The sequence below is a fragment of the Mandrillus leucophaeus genome, unplaced genomic scaffold, assembly GCF_000951045.1.
Source record: "Mandrillus leucophaeus isolate KB7577 unplaced genomic scaffold, Mleu.le_1.0 Scaffold681, whole genome shotgun sequence".
Taxonomy (NCBI): Eukaryota; Metazoa; Chordata; class Mammalia; order Primates; family Cercopithecidae; genus Mandrillus; species Mandrillus leucophaeus.
The window spans coordinates 540229-553609 of record NW_012107375.1 but is presented as its reverse complement, the minus strand read 5'-3'; the positions used below and the strand labels follow the sequence as shown (position 1 = coordinate 553609).

The following is a 13381-nucleotide window of genomic DNA, read 5'->3' as shown; positions in this document are numbered from 1 at the left end:
GCTGAAAAACAGGCTGATGGGAGAGATGCAGGATGAACTGCAGGTGTGGTGTCAGGCCGGGATGCCTGCCTGGTATCCTGAGGGCACGGGTGCTCTTGGGAGAGGGGTCTCTAGGAGGAAGCTGATGTGCCCCTCACAGGTGGGGTTTTTTGTTGTTTTGTTGAGACAAGGTCTCATTCTGTCACCTGGGCTGGAGCACAGTGGTGCGATCATGGCTCACTGCATCCTTGACCTCTCCAGGTCGAGTAGCTGGCACTACAGGCACATGCCACCACACGCAGCTAATTTTTCTGTAGAGACAGGGTCTCGCCATGTTGCCCAGGTTGGTCTCAGACTCCTGACATCAGGTGATCCTCCCACCTCAGCCTCACAAAGTGTGGGGATTACAGTATGTGCCACCACACCTGGCCATGGGTGTGTATTTTCCCAATATCCCATGAAGGCACAGCACACTGGAAGCAAGGTGGTGTGGTCAGGGTGTGGAGTGTGGAGGGGCTGAGCCCAGACAGTTGCACACCGCATGGGCAGGGTGGGGGAACTTGCTGTGCCTGAGAGCAGTGCAGGGAAACCCCTCTGTGTGCAGATTGGGCCCGGGGCTTCCAACACAGGAGCCGTGATGGAGACCAGGCTGGCTGTCTCCCCATGGAGCCTGTGGGGCCACTTGGGGATGAGGTGGCCAAGCCCACTGCCCTCACCAGAACCAGGAGAGAGACATGGGAAGGTGGACACAGGGTTCTGTGGGGACCAGACAGAAGGCTTCACTGGGAGGAGGGAAGGGAGTTCTGGACCAAAGCCTGCCCCTTTCCCGCCTGGTGCCTCTGCTGGCCAGGCAGACAAGGGGACGCTGGGCCCCCAGCTCTCCCGGTCAGGGGAAGGCACAATAACGCAAGCCAACAGCCTCAGGTCCTGTGATGTTTATTGAAGGAAGCAAGGGCAGGGCTGGGGTGCCGCCCTCAGGCCTGGATGTGGCTCTTTGCGCTGAAGGCCAGGTAGTAGATCACAAGACCAATCGCCGCAGCCAGCACCTCAGTGGACACCCAGGGCCCGTTCCAAGTGCCCTGAAAGAAAGGAGATCACAAGCCAGCTCAGGTGGGTATAGGCAAGCAGACCAGCCAGCGCTGGTCACCCTCCACCAGGGGAACCAAGACACGCTGGCCAATCACGGCCCAGCAGCGGAGCTGGGGCTGTGGAGAGGATGAGAACCTTCACTCAGCCCAACCACCCCAACAAGGAGGACGGACCAGGCCGCTCACCCGATGGTCCACGCTGACTGTGAACAGCGGCGGGATGATGGAAATGTCCTCGTTATTCCTCTGAGCCTGCAAGGGAGGTGTCAGGGTCAGGGCTGCCCAGCGTGTGGGGGTGGGAAGGGGAGGGGAAAGAGATAGGAACGCTGGCCAGAGCCCCAGAAAAGGAAAGGAGAGAAATGGGCGAGAGACCCTTCTCAGTAGAAGGGGACAGGATTACAGAAAGGCCACCCAGCTCAGGACTCACTGCCAGTGCCTCCCAACCCGGCCCATCCTGCTCCCCAGGGACAGGGGAGCCCAGTGGGCTGCGGGAGCCCTCACCTTCCTGAGGAGGCTGTAGGACTCCTCGTCGAAGAATCTGACTTCATAGGTGCCTGCGTGGGCGCTCTTGTGGTCCAGGCTCCAGGACACCTGGGTTGGGTGTGTTGAGCAGGGTGTGGGCAGAGTGGACATGGAAGGGCCACCCTGCCCACCAGTGCCCACACCGCAGCACTCCAGCAGCCAGAGCCCACAGCCCCTGGCCCTGGTTGACTGGCCACCCCTGGGGCTTCAGGTCACACCCGGGAGCAGGAAGCCCCCTAGCAAGGGAACCCTTGGCCCCTCACCTGGTAACGCCCCACGTCCTGGCCTCGGGTGACAGGGAATTGTTTTCCACCGACGTCAGCATACAGAGCCATGTTCTGGGTGAGGAGACAAAGGCAGGGTCACCTTCTGCCCTCTCTGGGTGTGGGCAGAGGAACCCTGTGTGCTGCTCACACGGCCTGCAGATGGGTAGGCTAGGCCCAGTTGGGGGCTGCAGTGTCCCTGGCAGGAGGTTCCAGGTAACACTCACCAATCCTGTGACTGGCCCTCTGCATCGGTCTTCCCTACGGAGGCACAGGGCTAGATCCCCATGGTCGGACCTAACTGGACGCATAGGAACCCTGTTGACTGTGAGCAGGGGCGGGATGATCAAAAGGGCTGAGTGATTTTCCTGAGTCTACAAGGGAGGTGCTGGGGTCCGGGATGCCCAGTGGGCTGCCCAAGGGGTGCTTTACCCTAAGAGGGCCATACCCAAAAAAAAGGCCCCATTTCCTTCTTTGGACTTTTGGGAACGTAGGTCAGGGGCCAAGGCCAAGGCTCCTCAATCTTGAAGTTAAAACACCCGAAATCCTGTCTCCACCAAAAAATACAAAACTTAGCTGGGCATGGTGGTAAGCACCTGTCATCCCAGCTACTCGGGAGACTGAGGGGAGAATCTCTTGAACCTGGGAGGCGGAGGCTGCAATGAGCCAAGATCGTGCCAATGCACTCCAGCCGGGGCAACAGAGTGAGACCCTGTCTCAAAACAAACAAAAAACAAAAACAAAGACAAAACACCCACACAGACAAAGTGGCCAATGGCAACGAGGGTGGGCTGCCCTTTCTCCCGGTTCAGATACTCATTCGGGACACAGGTTGTGAGCCCAGTGTTACCTCGTGTAGGCACAGCACACAAAGCAGGTGAGGAAGGTGACCTGTCAACACTGGCTAGGATCTGGCATCGCCGTGCCCTGATCTCTCCAGCACCCCAAGAGTTGGAATCTCTGTTGACACGGGTCCTCCATCAACTGGCAGTGAGGAGCACCCCCACCCGCCCTCCTGTCTGAAACTCCACTGTCTCACCTGGACCCTGTTCTTGCATGTCAGGGAGATCTCCACAATAAAGACAGTCTCGGTGGAAATGACAGCGTCAGAAGTGGTGTAGTAGGAAGGGGTGATCTGGGGCTCCAGGCAGGCCTCAGCTGCAGGGAAGAGGGAGAGATGCTTGGGTAAGGCCAGCTCGAGTATCCCAGTCTGAGGGCAGGATGGCCGGGCCCTGCCTCACAGCACGGATCAGCTGGGGACGCACGGGATCCTCCTGTCCCTTCCAGGTGGGATCCAGACAGATCCAAGTGCTCGGTCACAAATGCAGTGGCAAGGTAGGTGGGATGGCTGTGAAAGCAGACTGGAGAGGGGCAAGGCCGGCTTTCTGGAGGTGTGCAGGAAGAGCGAACGTGTGTGCTGGGGACATGTGGGCGCTGGATTCACTGGACAATACATGCCAACGCTTGGACCTATGACACGGAGGCCAGGGGGCCAGGCCAGCCTCAATTCAGAACCACAAACGGCCTGGACGAGTTACTGAAGGCATCCTCAGCAGAGACACCGGGGGTAGGGGCTGCAGGCAGGCAATGCACTGGGGCTTTCAAGATGAGAAAGGGTCTCTGCCCCCGGCCAGTTGACAGAAGGCCAAGACTGGCCCCAGCGTTTCCTGAGGAAGTAATCGGGAGAGGCTCTGGTTCCAGAAGCACAACTTGTTAGCTGTGAGAGAAAGGACTCTGCCTTAGCCTTCTCCATAACCACAGAGGCCCACAGGAAAGACAGGCTGCCGCCTACATCAGAGGGTGTGAAACAAAGGCTCCCCAAAATGGGAACGTTCTCAGTCACCAGCTGTCCAAATGTGATGCTCCGGCAGAATGACGGCTTCAGCACAGGACGTCAGAGAAGGCTCTGGGTCTGGACCAGAGGGGGCAGATCCCTAGAACAGCATGGAGGCCGTTCTCAGGGGCCAGATCCTACCAGCCCTTCTGTGTCCTGCCTAAGTTGGGCCTGCTTCCTGTGGCGCAGGGGAGCCCCCGAAAGGGTTTTATGGCCAGGTTTGTCCTCTGGATAAGTCCCTGGCTATAACTCAGGGAATTCCTGAGGGGCAGACAAGAGGGTGCGGGCAGGGAGGCCAGTTAAGCTGGCAAAACGTTGCAGGCAGCAAGGCTACTGGCCTGAAGGACGGCAGAAAAGGGAATGTGCAGAAAGCCAGCCCTGTCCAGTCCTGGCCCCCGGGCCCGGGACTGGCTGCTGCAGCCACCTCCTAAACACACTCTGGAGCCTCAGACCCTCATGAACGCAAATCGACGGGACCCCTGGTAGGCTCCGCCGAAAACTCTGGTAAGGGTAAGGCAGGGCCCTCCGGAAAGGCCAGTCTTCGGCCTGGCACTCAAGGTCCTGCGCACCTTTGGCTCCCCATCTAACTCGCCCCGTTCTTGCTCTCTCTCCTCACTGAGGTCCCTTCCTAGCTTATGTGGCTCCTCCAGCCCCGTTTTTGACCGCGATCGCTCAGCACTACAGAGCTTTGTTCTGGTCCGACCCCGCAGGGAGCGGGAGCGGGGACATGTGTCACGTTCCGTGCTGGAGCTGGGGGCCGGGCGCACGGTGGAGGCTCCGGGACTCCTCTTCGTATGGGCAGACAAGGAAAAGCCTGGCGGCCAGTAAACGTGCCCGAGGTGCTTTGGTCCCCGAGTCCCAAGGCCGCCTGCCTCTCGGAGGAAGGCCCGGCTCTCAGCGACGGACCCCGAAAGGCCAGACCCCCGCATCCCTCCTCCCCTCAACACCACGTGGGGTGGGTCAGAGGCTCGCCAGAAAGAAGCCCCGACTGGGCCGCTACCTGAGCAGCGGGAGAGGCTGGACAGCAGGAGCAGCGCCAGGGCGCCGAGATATGCCATCGCCGCCATCGCCTCTTCTCTGCCTAGAGGAAAAGAAAACGAGCTCCCATGAACACGAGGGGCAAACGAGGAAGAGCGACGCGTAAGTGACAGCGGCAGCCAATCGTGCACCGAAGGGCCGGGCCGGCATTGTGACGTCTCTGGCAGCACTGACGTGGCCCCTCCCCGAGACAGGGGCCCAGCTGGTCGCGATCCCCCCTCAACATGGCGGCAGCGGCGCTCTAGGCGCCGGAAGGGGGCGTGGGAATCGGTGAGACCGCGCGCGTGCGCAGTACCGGGCCCGCGCCGGTCCCCGAAACTTCGCACCCCGTCGAACTCTCGCGAGAGCGGTGTCTGCGTGACGGGACGTGCGGAGGCTCTCACTTTCCGTCATGGCGCTGAAGGTAGCGACGGTCGCCGGCGGCGCTGCGAAGGCAGTGCTCAGGCCAGCCCTTCTCTGCCGTCCCTGGGAGGTGAGCAGGGAAAGGGCCACGGGGCCGCGGCAGCGCTCGCAGGGGAGCGGTGGGGTAGCCGCTCCCGAAGCAGTCTGGAGTCCGATTGGCTAGGAGAGGGCTGCGCGCCGGGGTTGATTGGCCGCCTCCGCTGTCACTGAGGGGATTGGCCGAAGTTGGCCCTGGGCCGGCTCCCCCAGGGCGTCTGCATCGGGTGGCGGGGGGGTTCCGGACGGGCCGGGAGAGTGGGCCACGGCGGCTGTCACCTCCTTACTGTCCTTGAAAGAGCCCTTCTGACGCAGTCACTCACGTATCCCGGCCCGCCTTTCTCAAACCGCTTCGGGAATCCGGTTCCGGGACTCAAATTTCTCCATGGGTTCCCGTCTCGTTGACCGCTTTACCACTTGTCCCGGTGGCAAAGAACCGGACTTTGCCAGTCATACCCCATCCTCTCACAGTCTTAGAGCCCCAGATGCCTTCCACCCGAGGCGCCTGGAATGGGAAGGAGCTAGGGTTTCTCAGGCTGCGGGGGTTTTGCTTTTGCTCTTCTTGGTCTGCGGTCTTGCGTATTCAGGTCTGAGTCCTTTTTCCTTACGCTTATTTAAGAAGAGGTTAATTTAGGTCCTAGGTGGGCTGGAAACCATCTGAAGCAGCTGTGAGCCAGCACCTGGCCCTGATGGGTAAGAGGTTTGGCCTCTAGGCCATGCTCCCCCACTGACCCAGTGCGTGGCCTTAGGCCAGTTTCTCCTCTCTCTGGGTTACAGTTTCCCCTTTGGAACCCAGAGGGGAGACTTCATGTTTTCAAAGGATCCTGTCAACTCTGACCTTCCAGAACTCCGTGATTTTGTTGCCACTCACCAGGGACACCTCTACTTGCTGTGTTTTCTCCTTCTGGCCTCTGGGGGAGATGCTTGTGCCTAATGAAATTCTCTTGACAATGCCGACTTCTCCTACCTTGCTGCTGAAAGGACGGCAGCATATAGTGGCTTTCCAGAGGCTCTGATGGCTCTAGCAACTGGGCTCCTGTAGGCTCTCGGTGAAGACATGTGCCTCCTCCTTGACCTCCCCTGTGTGTGTGCTTGTGTGTGCGTTGGGGTGGGAGTAGGGGACAGTGAACGGTGGGTAGCTGGGCAGTGCCTTGCCCTGAGACTGATTGTCCTGGGTATGGGAACCCTTACAGAGGAATCCCAAGTCTTGGATCCCACTGATTTGGACGCCATGGGAGAACATACAGCCACCATTGGCACATGGTCCGACAGAAATGTGTCAAAGAGAGAAGCCTCAGCAGGCATCAGATGTGGGGTGTGGATGTTCTTTCTTTCTGTGGAACTATGAAAGGGTGATGGGAGAGCGGGAGGCGTGTGCGTATTGCATCCTGCCTCACACCTGGCTCCTTTGATTGGTGGCTTCACAGGGCAGTTGGGGCACAAGGCGGCGCCTGCATCTGTACAGTACGGTCAGGGAAGTCCATCTGGAGTGCTCTCTGGGTCTTTTGCCAAAGTCCAAAGGAACACCTGGCACAGGGACCGGGTGGCGGAGAGGTTCAGCCCTGGTGGTGATGTTGCCATCTGTGAGGGAGGTCCATGCCCTCAGGAGATTGGCTCGCTGCCACAGCTGAAGCCCAGGAGGAACTACTGCTGGGAGCTGCAGGGGTCCACCGGTGACCCCCCAGGGACACCAGCCTTGAACTCTGACCTGAGGTGCCAGTGGGGTAAAGGGCAGGTGTGCTATGTAGCACTAGCTACTGTGAGCAACTCACACACCTCCTCTCGCCTAATCTTTCCAGCAGCCACGGAAAGTAGGTACCTCCATTCTGTGAATTTCAAATGAGGCCGTGAAGCCATCTCGAGAGGAGTGGATGGTGGATTTGGACCGAGGCCTCCCTAGTCTCCAGTTCTTTCTTCATTTTCTGATGTGCTTGTTCACTCAGGAAATGTTCCTTATGTCCTAGTTCTGGGCCAGGTACTGTGCTGGGTCCTAGGGTGACAGTATTGGACCAGACTGACTTGGCCCCTCCTCTCGGGCTCAGGGGTTGAGGAGGGAGCAATGCAGTGACAACCTAGGGAAGGGGGTAAGTAGGGCCTTAGGATCCCAGCTCAGTAGCCTTAGGGCATCAGGGAGAGCTCCCTGGAGGAAGGTCCATCGAAGCCACCTTCTGCGTGCTTACAAGAGCCCCCAAATAAGATGATTTCAGATGCTGACAAGCGCTAGAGAGAAGACAGAAAAGTCCCGACTGTGCCTGTGGTTGCAGATCCAGGTGCCACACAGATCAGCTGAGCTCCACTCAGGGCTCTGGTCCTTGTGGTCACACTCTCCTAGCCCCTGGCTTGGACTGATGAGTGGTACATCTGCACTGCCAGCGCTTGGGCAAGTGGGCCCCTTGCGAATGCCGGCCAGATACACACACACAGGGAGAGGTTAGACTCCACCCGAGCCTTCTGGACTTCTAGCAGGAAGGCATGGCTCTTTGGCCAATGGCTGTGATGCTTCTGCCATTGGCTGGAACAGTTTGCTCCTGTCTGGTGGTCAAGTGGCAGGACATCCCCAAGTGGCAGGGAAGACCTTGGCTCTGCCACCATCTCAGGTGTGTTCCTAGGTGGGGCTTCTTCCAGGACAGCAGGTCACTTGGCACCTGGCACATTTGGCTTAGGCAGCTTTGGCTCTGAAGCTGTTTGGCATTTCCAGGCAGGGCGTTGGGGACATTTGGCATCCAGCCGTCTTTTCCGAAGGCCTTCCTAGAGTTGAGTTTCTGTTATCAACCTTCCGGAAATGGCTGGATGTCCCTACACATTTGTTTTCAATTTCTAACGCCGAAGGGCCACTCCCCAGGTGGCCAACAGTACTTGTCTCAGGGAGGCTGGAGGCTGAGTACTACCTTCTTATCTTCCTATTCTGCGTTTTCTGTAGCAACCACATACTGCTTTTGTAATAAGGAAAAGTGCTCAGCGAAGTGATAACATGACTGTTGTCATGGATCTGTACTTTTTTGTGATGATTTCTCTGCTGTACCAGGGTTAGTTTGCCAATTTTCGCATGTTACAAACATCGCTGAGCAGGAATAACTGGCCAAGAAAATAATCAGAAGCAAAAAAGAGGAGGGAGGGCAGGGACATGCCTTTTAAGAAATTTTCCTGCCAGGCGCGGTGGCTCATGCCTGTAATCCCAGCACTTTGGGAGGCCGAGGCGGGCGGATCACAAAGTCAGGAGATCGAGACCATGGTGAAACCCCGTCTCTACTAAAAATAGAAAAAATTAGCCGGGCGCGGTGGCGGGCGCCTGTAGTCCCAGCTACTCGGGAGGCTGAGGCAGGAGAATGGCGTGAACCCGGGAGGCGGAGCTTGCAGTGAGCCGAGATTGCGCCACTGCACTCCAGCCTGGGCGACAGAGCGAGACTCCGTCTCAAAAAAAAAAAAAAAGAAATTTGCCGAAGAGCCGAAGGAGGCAGGAGGCTGGAGTGCCTTCTGCTTTCCGGGTGCTCCAGCGGGTCGGCCCTGGGGACAGAGGCTTCGGAGCTAATTGTCTGTTGTGCCGCTGGCAGTGGGCCATGCTGCACAGACAGGGGACCTGCCAGGGCACAGTGGGGACGGTCCGTTTTTCCTTCTAACTTGGCTTTCTGGGCTGGACATCAAACCAACCTCTGGCGTTTGGTCTCTCTGCCAGGTTCTAGGCGCCCACGAGGTCCCCTCGAGGAGCATCTCTTCAGTAAGTACCTGCCCGTGCCCATGCATGTGTCTGTCTCCATGTGGCCGCAGTTGTACGCGTGTGCGCACGGCCTGCGTCCTGTCCTCTGAGACGCGGTCTCCACGGGTTACCCACCCCTCTTCTGGGAGTTGTACTGGCCAGCATCCCCCCCGGGAAAAGGCCCCACTTTCCTGGTCACAGCTTTGCTCTTGGAACCTTGGCTGATTATGTCTTCTTCCTTTCTCCTCCTTTCTAGCAACAAACAATTGTGAGTATTCTTCTTTGCCTGTTAGGTTTAGGGGGCTCTTAGTTGCTTTGGGGTTGACTAAATTTCAGGTGGGGGTGGGCTGCTGCTGACCCAGGAGCCCTGGATGAGCAGCCCTGTCTGGGACGGGGCTGCCCCAAGTTGGCACCTTGTGACGGGGTGGCCTGTGGGGTCAGCGCCAGTGGGAAGAAGGGAACTGGCTGGAGCCCATGGGGGCCGAGCTGGAGGCATGTGGGATCCCGGAAGGCCCACCTTCACCCTCTGCCTCCCACAGCCTCCGTCGGCTAAGTATGGCGGGCGGCACACAGTGACCATGATCCCAGGGGATGGCATTGGGCCGGAGCTCATGCTGCATGTCAAGTCCGTCTTCAGGTATGGAGCTTCTGGGTCCCTGCCTTGTCCTCAGCCAGGGGGCCCTGAGGACTTTGTGCCAAGAGGGGCATTGCGCCCAGAAGCACTCGGTGAGGCCATGGCAGGGCTACCTGTAAGCCCAGGCCTTGCGTTGCATGGCCTGTGATGCCGCCAGGCTGGCCTGGGCTTAGGGAAGGTGGCACCAGTCCTGCCACAGTGTGCATTGTGGAGTTCAAGCATGTCCCCATCAGTTGGTGAAAGTGGGCCCAGTCCCTTCTCAGTTAGAGCCAGGTCAGGGCAGGTAGCAACAGGAGAGTGGTAGCCTGGGCAGGCTTCCTGGAGGAGATGCGGGGAGGGCCTGGGCCAGCCTCCCTGACCCTGCTCTGCCTCAGGCACGCATGTGTACCAGTGGACTTTGAAGAGGTGCACGTGAGTTCCAACGCTGATGAAGAGGACATTCGCAATGCCATCATGGCCATCCGCCGGAACCGTGTGGCCCTGAAGGGTGAGCTCCAGGGCCAGGGGCCAGGATGGGGCCCTAGGTGCGATTCCTTCCTTCCTTCCTTCCTCCCTCCCTCCCTTCCTCCCTTCGTTTTCTTTTCTTTTCTTTTTTTTTTTTTTTTTAGACGGAGTCTTGCTCTGTCTCCCAGGCTGGAGTGCAGTGGCGCGATCTCGGCTCACTGTAAGCTCCACCTCCTGGGTTGGCACCATTCTCCTGCCTCAGCCTCCCGAGTGGCTGGGACTACAGGCGCCCACCACCACACCCGGCTAATTTTTTGTGTATTTTCAGTAGAGACGGGTTGGCACCATTCTCCTGCCTCAGCCTCCCGAGTGGCTGGGACTACAGGCGCCCACCACCACACCCGGCTAATTTTTTGTGTATTTTCAGTAGAGACGGGTTCACTGTGTTAGCCAGGATGGTCTCGATCTCCTGACCTTGTGATCCACCTGCCTCAGCCTCCCAAAGTGCTAGGATTACAGGCGTGAGCCACTGCGCCCGGCCGCTTACTTGTTTTCTTTCTTGCTTTCTTTCTGAGATGGAGTCTCACTCTGTCGCCCAGGATGTAGTGCAGTGGTGCGATCTCGGCTCAGTGCAGCCTGCGCCTTCCAGTTTCAAGCAATTCTTCTGCCTCAGCCTCCCGAGTAGCTGAGATTACAGGCGTGTGCCACCACGCCCAGCTGATTTTTGTATTTTCAGTAGAGACAGGGTTTCACCACATTGGCCAGGCTGGTCTCGAACTCCTGACCTCGTGATCCGCCCGCCTCAGCCTCCCAAAGTGCTGGGATTACAGGCGTGAGCCACCATGCCCGGCCCGCATGATTTCTTTTACCTCCCTCTGAGCTGACTCTTGTGAGGTCCCATGGCTCTGATTTCAGGGCTTGTCTGACTAGAGAGGACCCTTGTGCTTGGAGACTGGGTGGACGCCTCCTTGGGCCTGTTTGCGCTACGATGCTGGGATTCTAGTGGGAGCAGCTGTGTGTGCGCCTGTCCAGTGACAGGCTCCCTCCCACTCCTCCTTCCCTCTTGAGACAGTCATCTCTGCTGGGGTCAGCTTTGACCCTCAGCATCTTTCTTCACAAACCAGGTATCACAGAGATGTAGTTCTGACCCTCTGCCTGGCACTTCGGCTGCAGCCAGCCTGGGGGTGGATGGCGCAGCCCAGGCAGGGATTCTCGGGGCTTCGCTTGAGGTTCCTAAACTGCTTCCATCGCTCATTTTGCACACTCAGCCCATTACCTGCACTGTGTGAGGAGCGTGTGAGCAAAAATGAACCCAGGAGGAGCCCCAGGCCCTGGCAGTCAAGTGGAGGGGCCTTTGTGCCAGCCACAGGGGACCCCTGCACTCAGAGTGGAGCGATCTGGGCGGGGTGGCGCTCACCAGCAGGCGGCCTCTGTTTGGCACCCTCTGACTGCTGTCTCCAGTGGCCACCAGCCTCTGCTTCCCTTACTCCAGGTGCCCTGGGTCGTAGGGCAGGGCCCGGCCAATCTGTGGCCTTCTCTAGGCAGCCCCTGCCTGCCCCTGAGTGTGGTGCCTTGATGCGGGGTCCTGGCAGTAACACCGCCAAGGCCACCTTGCTAGCTCCAGCTTGGCCGGCCACCCTGTTTAATAAAGAATCGTCACTTTCTGTGGCTCCAGAGCCTGGGCAGGGAATGGCATGGCCGCCTGGCCAGTTGCCAGCCTTTATTCATTTATTGACTTGTTCATTCCACCGCTCAGTGGTTATTCACGGAGCACCTGCTCCACCAGGCACCCTTCGAGATCCCTGAGCACGTAGCCTTGTGGGGCTTAGGCTGGAAGTTGCATTCTAGTGTTCCATGAAGCATTTTTGCTCCCCAAGTCTTCTCCTGACCCTGGCAGACTTCAGCTGCCCTGCTGAGGTGGGGTGGGGATGGGCAGTGCCGCTAAGCCTGTGTTGTGTTTTGCAGGCAACATTGAAACCAACCATAACCTGCCACCGTCACACAAATCTCGAAACAACATCCTTCGGTGAGATCCGGGTGTGCGGGCTGGGGGCTCGGTGGGGCTAAGGTGGGGTGAGCCAGCGGAGTCTGGCTCCAGTCAGCAACCTGTCAGGCTTAGCAGCCTCTTTCTCTGTCCCCTCCCAGCACCAGCCTGGACCTCTATGCCAATGTCATTCACTGTAAGAGCCTGCCAGGCGTGGTGACCCGGCACAAGGACATAGACATCCTCATTGTCCGGGAGAACACAGAGGGCGAGTATAGCAGCCTGGAGCATGAGGTGTGCATGAGCGGCCCGGGATGAGCCCCCCTAGGGTCAAGATTAAGGGGAGAGCTTAAGGAACCAGGGACAGGCGTACCCTCAGAGGGCAGGGGCTGTGCCCGAGGGAGAAGTCAGAAATACGCAGATGGGGTGCTTCCCACTGTGGCCCCGTCACACCAGCTCGTTTGGCCAGTGCCGCTCTTCAGTAGCACATGGATCTCTTCTCCCCATCCCCTCCTCAGAGCGTGGCGGGAGTGGTGGAGAGCCTGAAGATCATCACCAAGGCCAAGTCCCTGCGCATTGCCGAGTATGCCTTCAAGCTGGCGCAGGAGAGCGGGCGCAAGAAAGTGACGGCTGTGCACAAGGCCAACATCATGTATGCCCCCTGTCCCCTGACCCCTCTGAGAGTAGTCCAGAAGCAGCTGCAGTGGCCTGCTTGGGCCTGTTCTCAGGGATTTGTGGTCCAAAAGCCCAGCTACCCACCGAGGGGCCACCCCAGGCGAGTGCCCTGTTGCCCTCGAGGCATTGCCAGAGCCCACACTTAGGGGAGGTGGGGTGGAATTCTGTCCATTTTGCTGGTGAGGGACGGGTTAGAATTCAGACCCCAGCCTCCTGGGGCCTCTGCATGCCCCATCCCTCCGGCTGACTTGCGATGGCCAAGCTGGTGTCCTGTTCCTAACCCCTCACCAGGAAACTGGGCGATGGGCTTTTCCTCCAGTGCTGCAGGGAGGTGGCAGCCCGCTACCCCCAGATCACCTTCGAGAACATGATTGTGGACAACACCACCATGCAGGTATTAGCCTGCCCAGTGCTATCCCCCCTGCCCTGAGTGCCCTGGGCTTCTGTCACCCATGCTCCCGAATCTGCCCCTCAGCCAGCCCCCTCTTTGTCCCACAGCTGGTGTCCCGACCCCAGCAGTTTGATGTCATGGTAATGCCCAATCTCTATGGCAACATTGTCAACAACGTCTGCGCAGGACTGGTTGGGGGCCCAGGCCTTGTGGCTGGGGCCAACTATGGCCATGTGTATGCAGTGTTTGAAACGGTGAGTACTAGGGGCAGGGCCGTAGCCTGCCGCCTTTTTCCAGTTCACAGACTTACTGAGGCACACTCATCCCATCGGGTTCGCCCGTTCAAAGTGCATGATTTAGTAGTTTTTTGGATATCCAGGGTTGTTTTTTGTTTTTT

General features: G+C 58.5%; 2 protein-coding genes across 4 annotated transcripts in view; one reads left to right on the top strand and one right to left on the bottom strand.

Moving 5' to 3' along the window:
* Positions 1-894: 894 nt before the first annotated feature.
* Positions 895-5906, bottom strand: SSR4 (signal sequence receptor, delta). 3 transcript variants are annotated; one of them, XM_012002261.1, is made up of 7 exons: positions 4856-5906; positions 4687-4767; positions 2892-3010; positions 1853-1927; positions 1569-1658; positions 1254-1319; positions 895-1058 (listed from the first exon to the last, which is right to left on the bottom strand). In XM_012002261.1, the coding sequence occupies exons 1-7, from the start codon at positions 4872-4874 to the stop codon at positions 954-956; spliced, it is 555 nt and encodes a 184-aa protein (XP_011857651.1). In that variant the 5' UTR covers positions 4875-5906; the 3' UTR covers positions 895-953. The 3 variants fall into 3 exon arrangements, with proteins under 3 accessions (XP_011857651.1, XP_011857652.1, XP_011857653.1); XM_012002262.1 differs by having other exon boundaries at positions 5108-5900; XM_012002263.1 differs by lacking the exons at positions 1853-1927; positions 4856-5906 and having other exon boundaries at positions 4687-4801.
* Positions 4918-13381, top strand: part of IDH3G (isocitrate dehydrogenase 3 (NAD+) gamma) — a 9865-nt gene continuing 1401 nt past the window's right edge. Inside the window, exons 1-10 of the mRNA XM_012002264.1 lie at positions 4918-5196; positions 8836-8877; positions 9113-9124; positions 9396-9493; positions 9865-9977; positions 11900-11960; positions 12080-12212; positions 12437-12570; positions 12885-12987; positions 13092-13238. Of these exons, the coding sequence (XP_011857654.1) occupies positions 5116-5196; positions 8836-8877; positions 9113-9124; positions 9396-9493; positions 9865-9977; positions 11900-11960; positions 12080-12212; positions 12437-12570; positions 12885-12987; positions 13092-13238 (924 nt within the window). The 5' untranslated portion in view covers positions 4918-5115. The remainder of the gene's footprint in view (positions 5197-8835; positions 8878-9112; positions 9125-9395; positions 9494-9864; positions 9978-11899; positions 11961-12079; positions 12213-12436; positions 12571-12884; positions 12988-13091; positions 13239-13381) is intronic.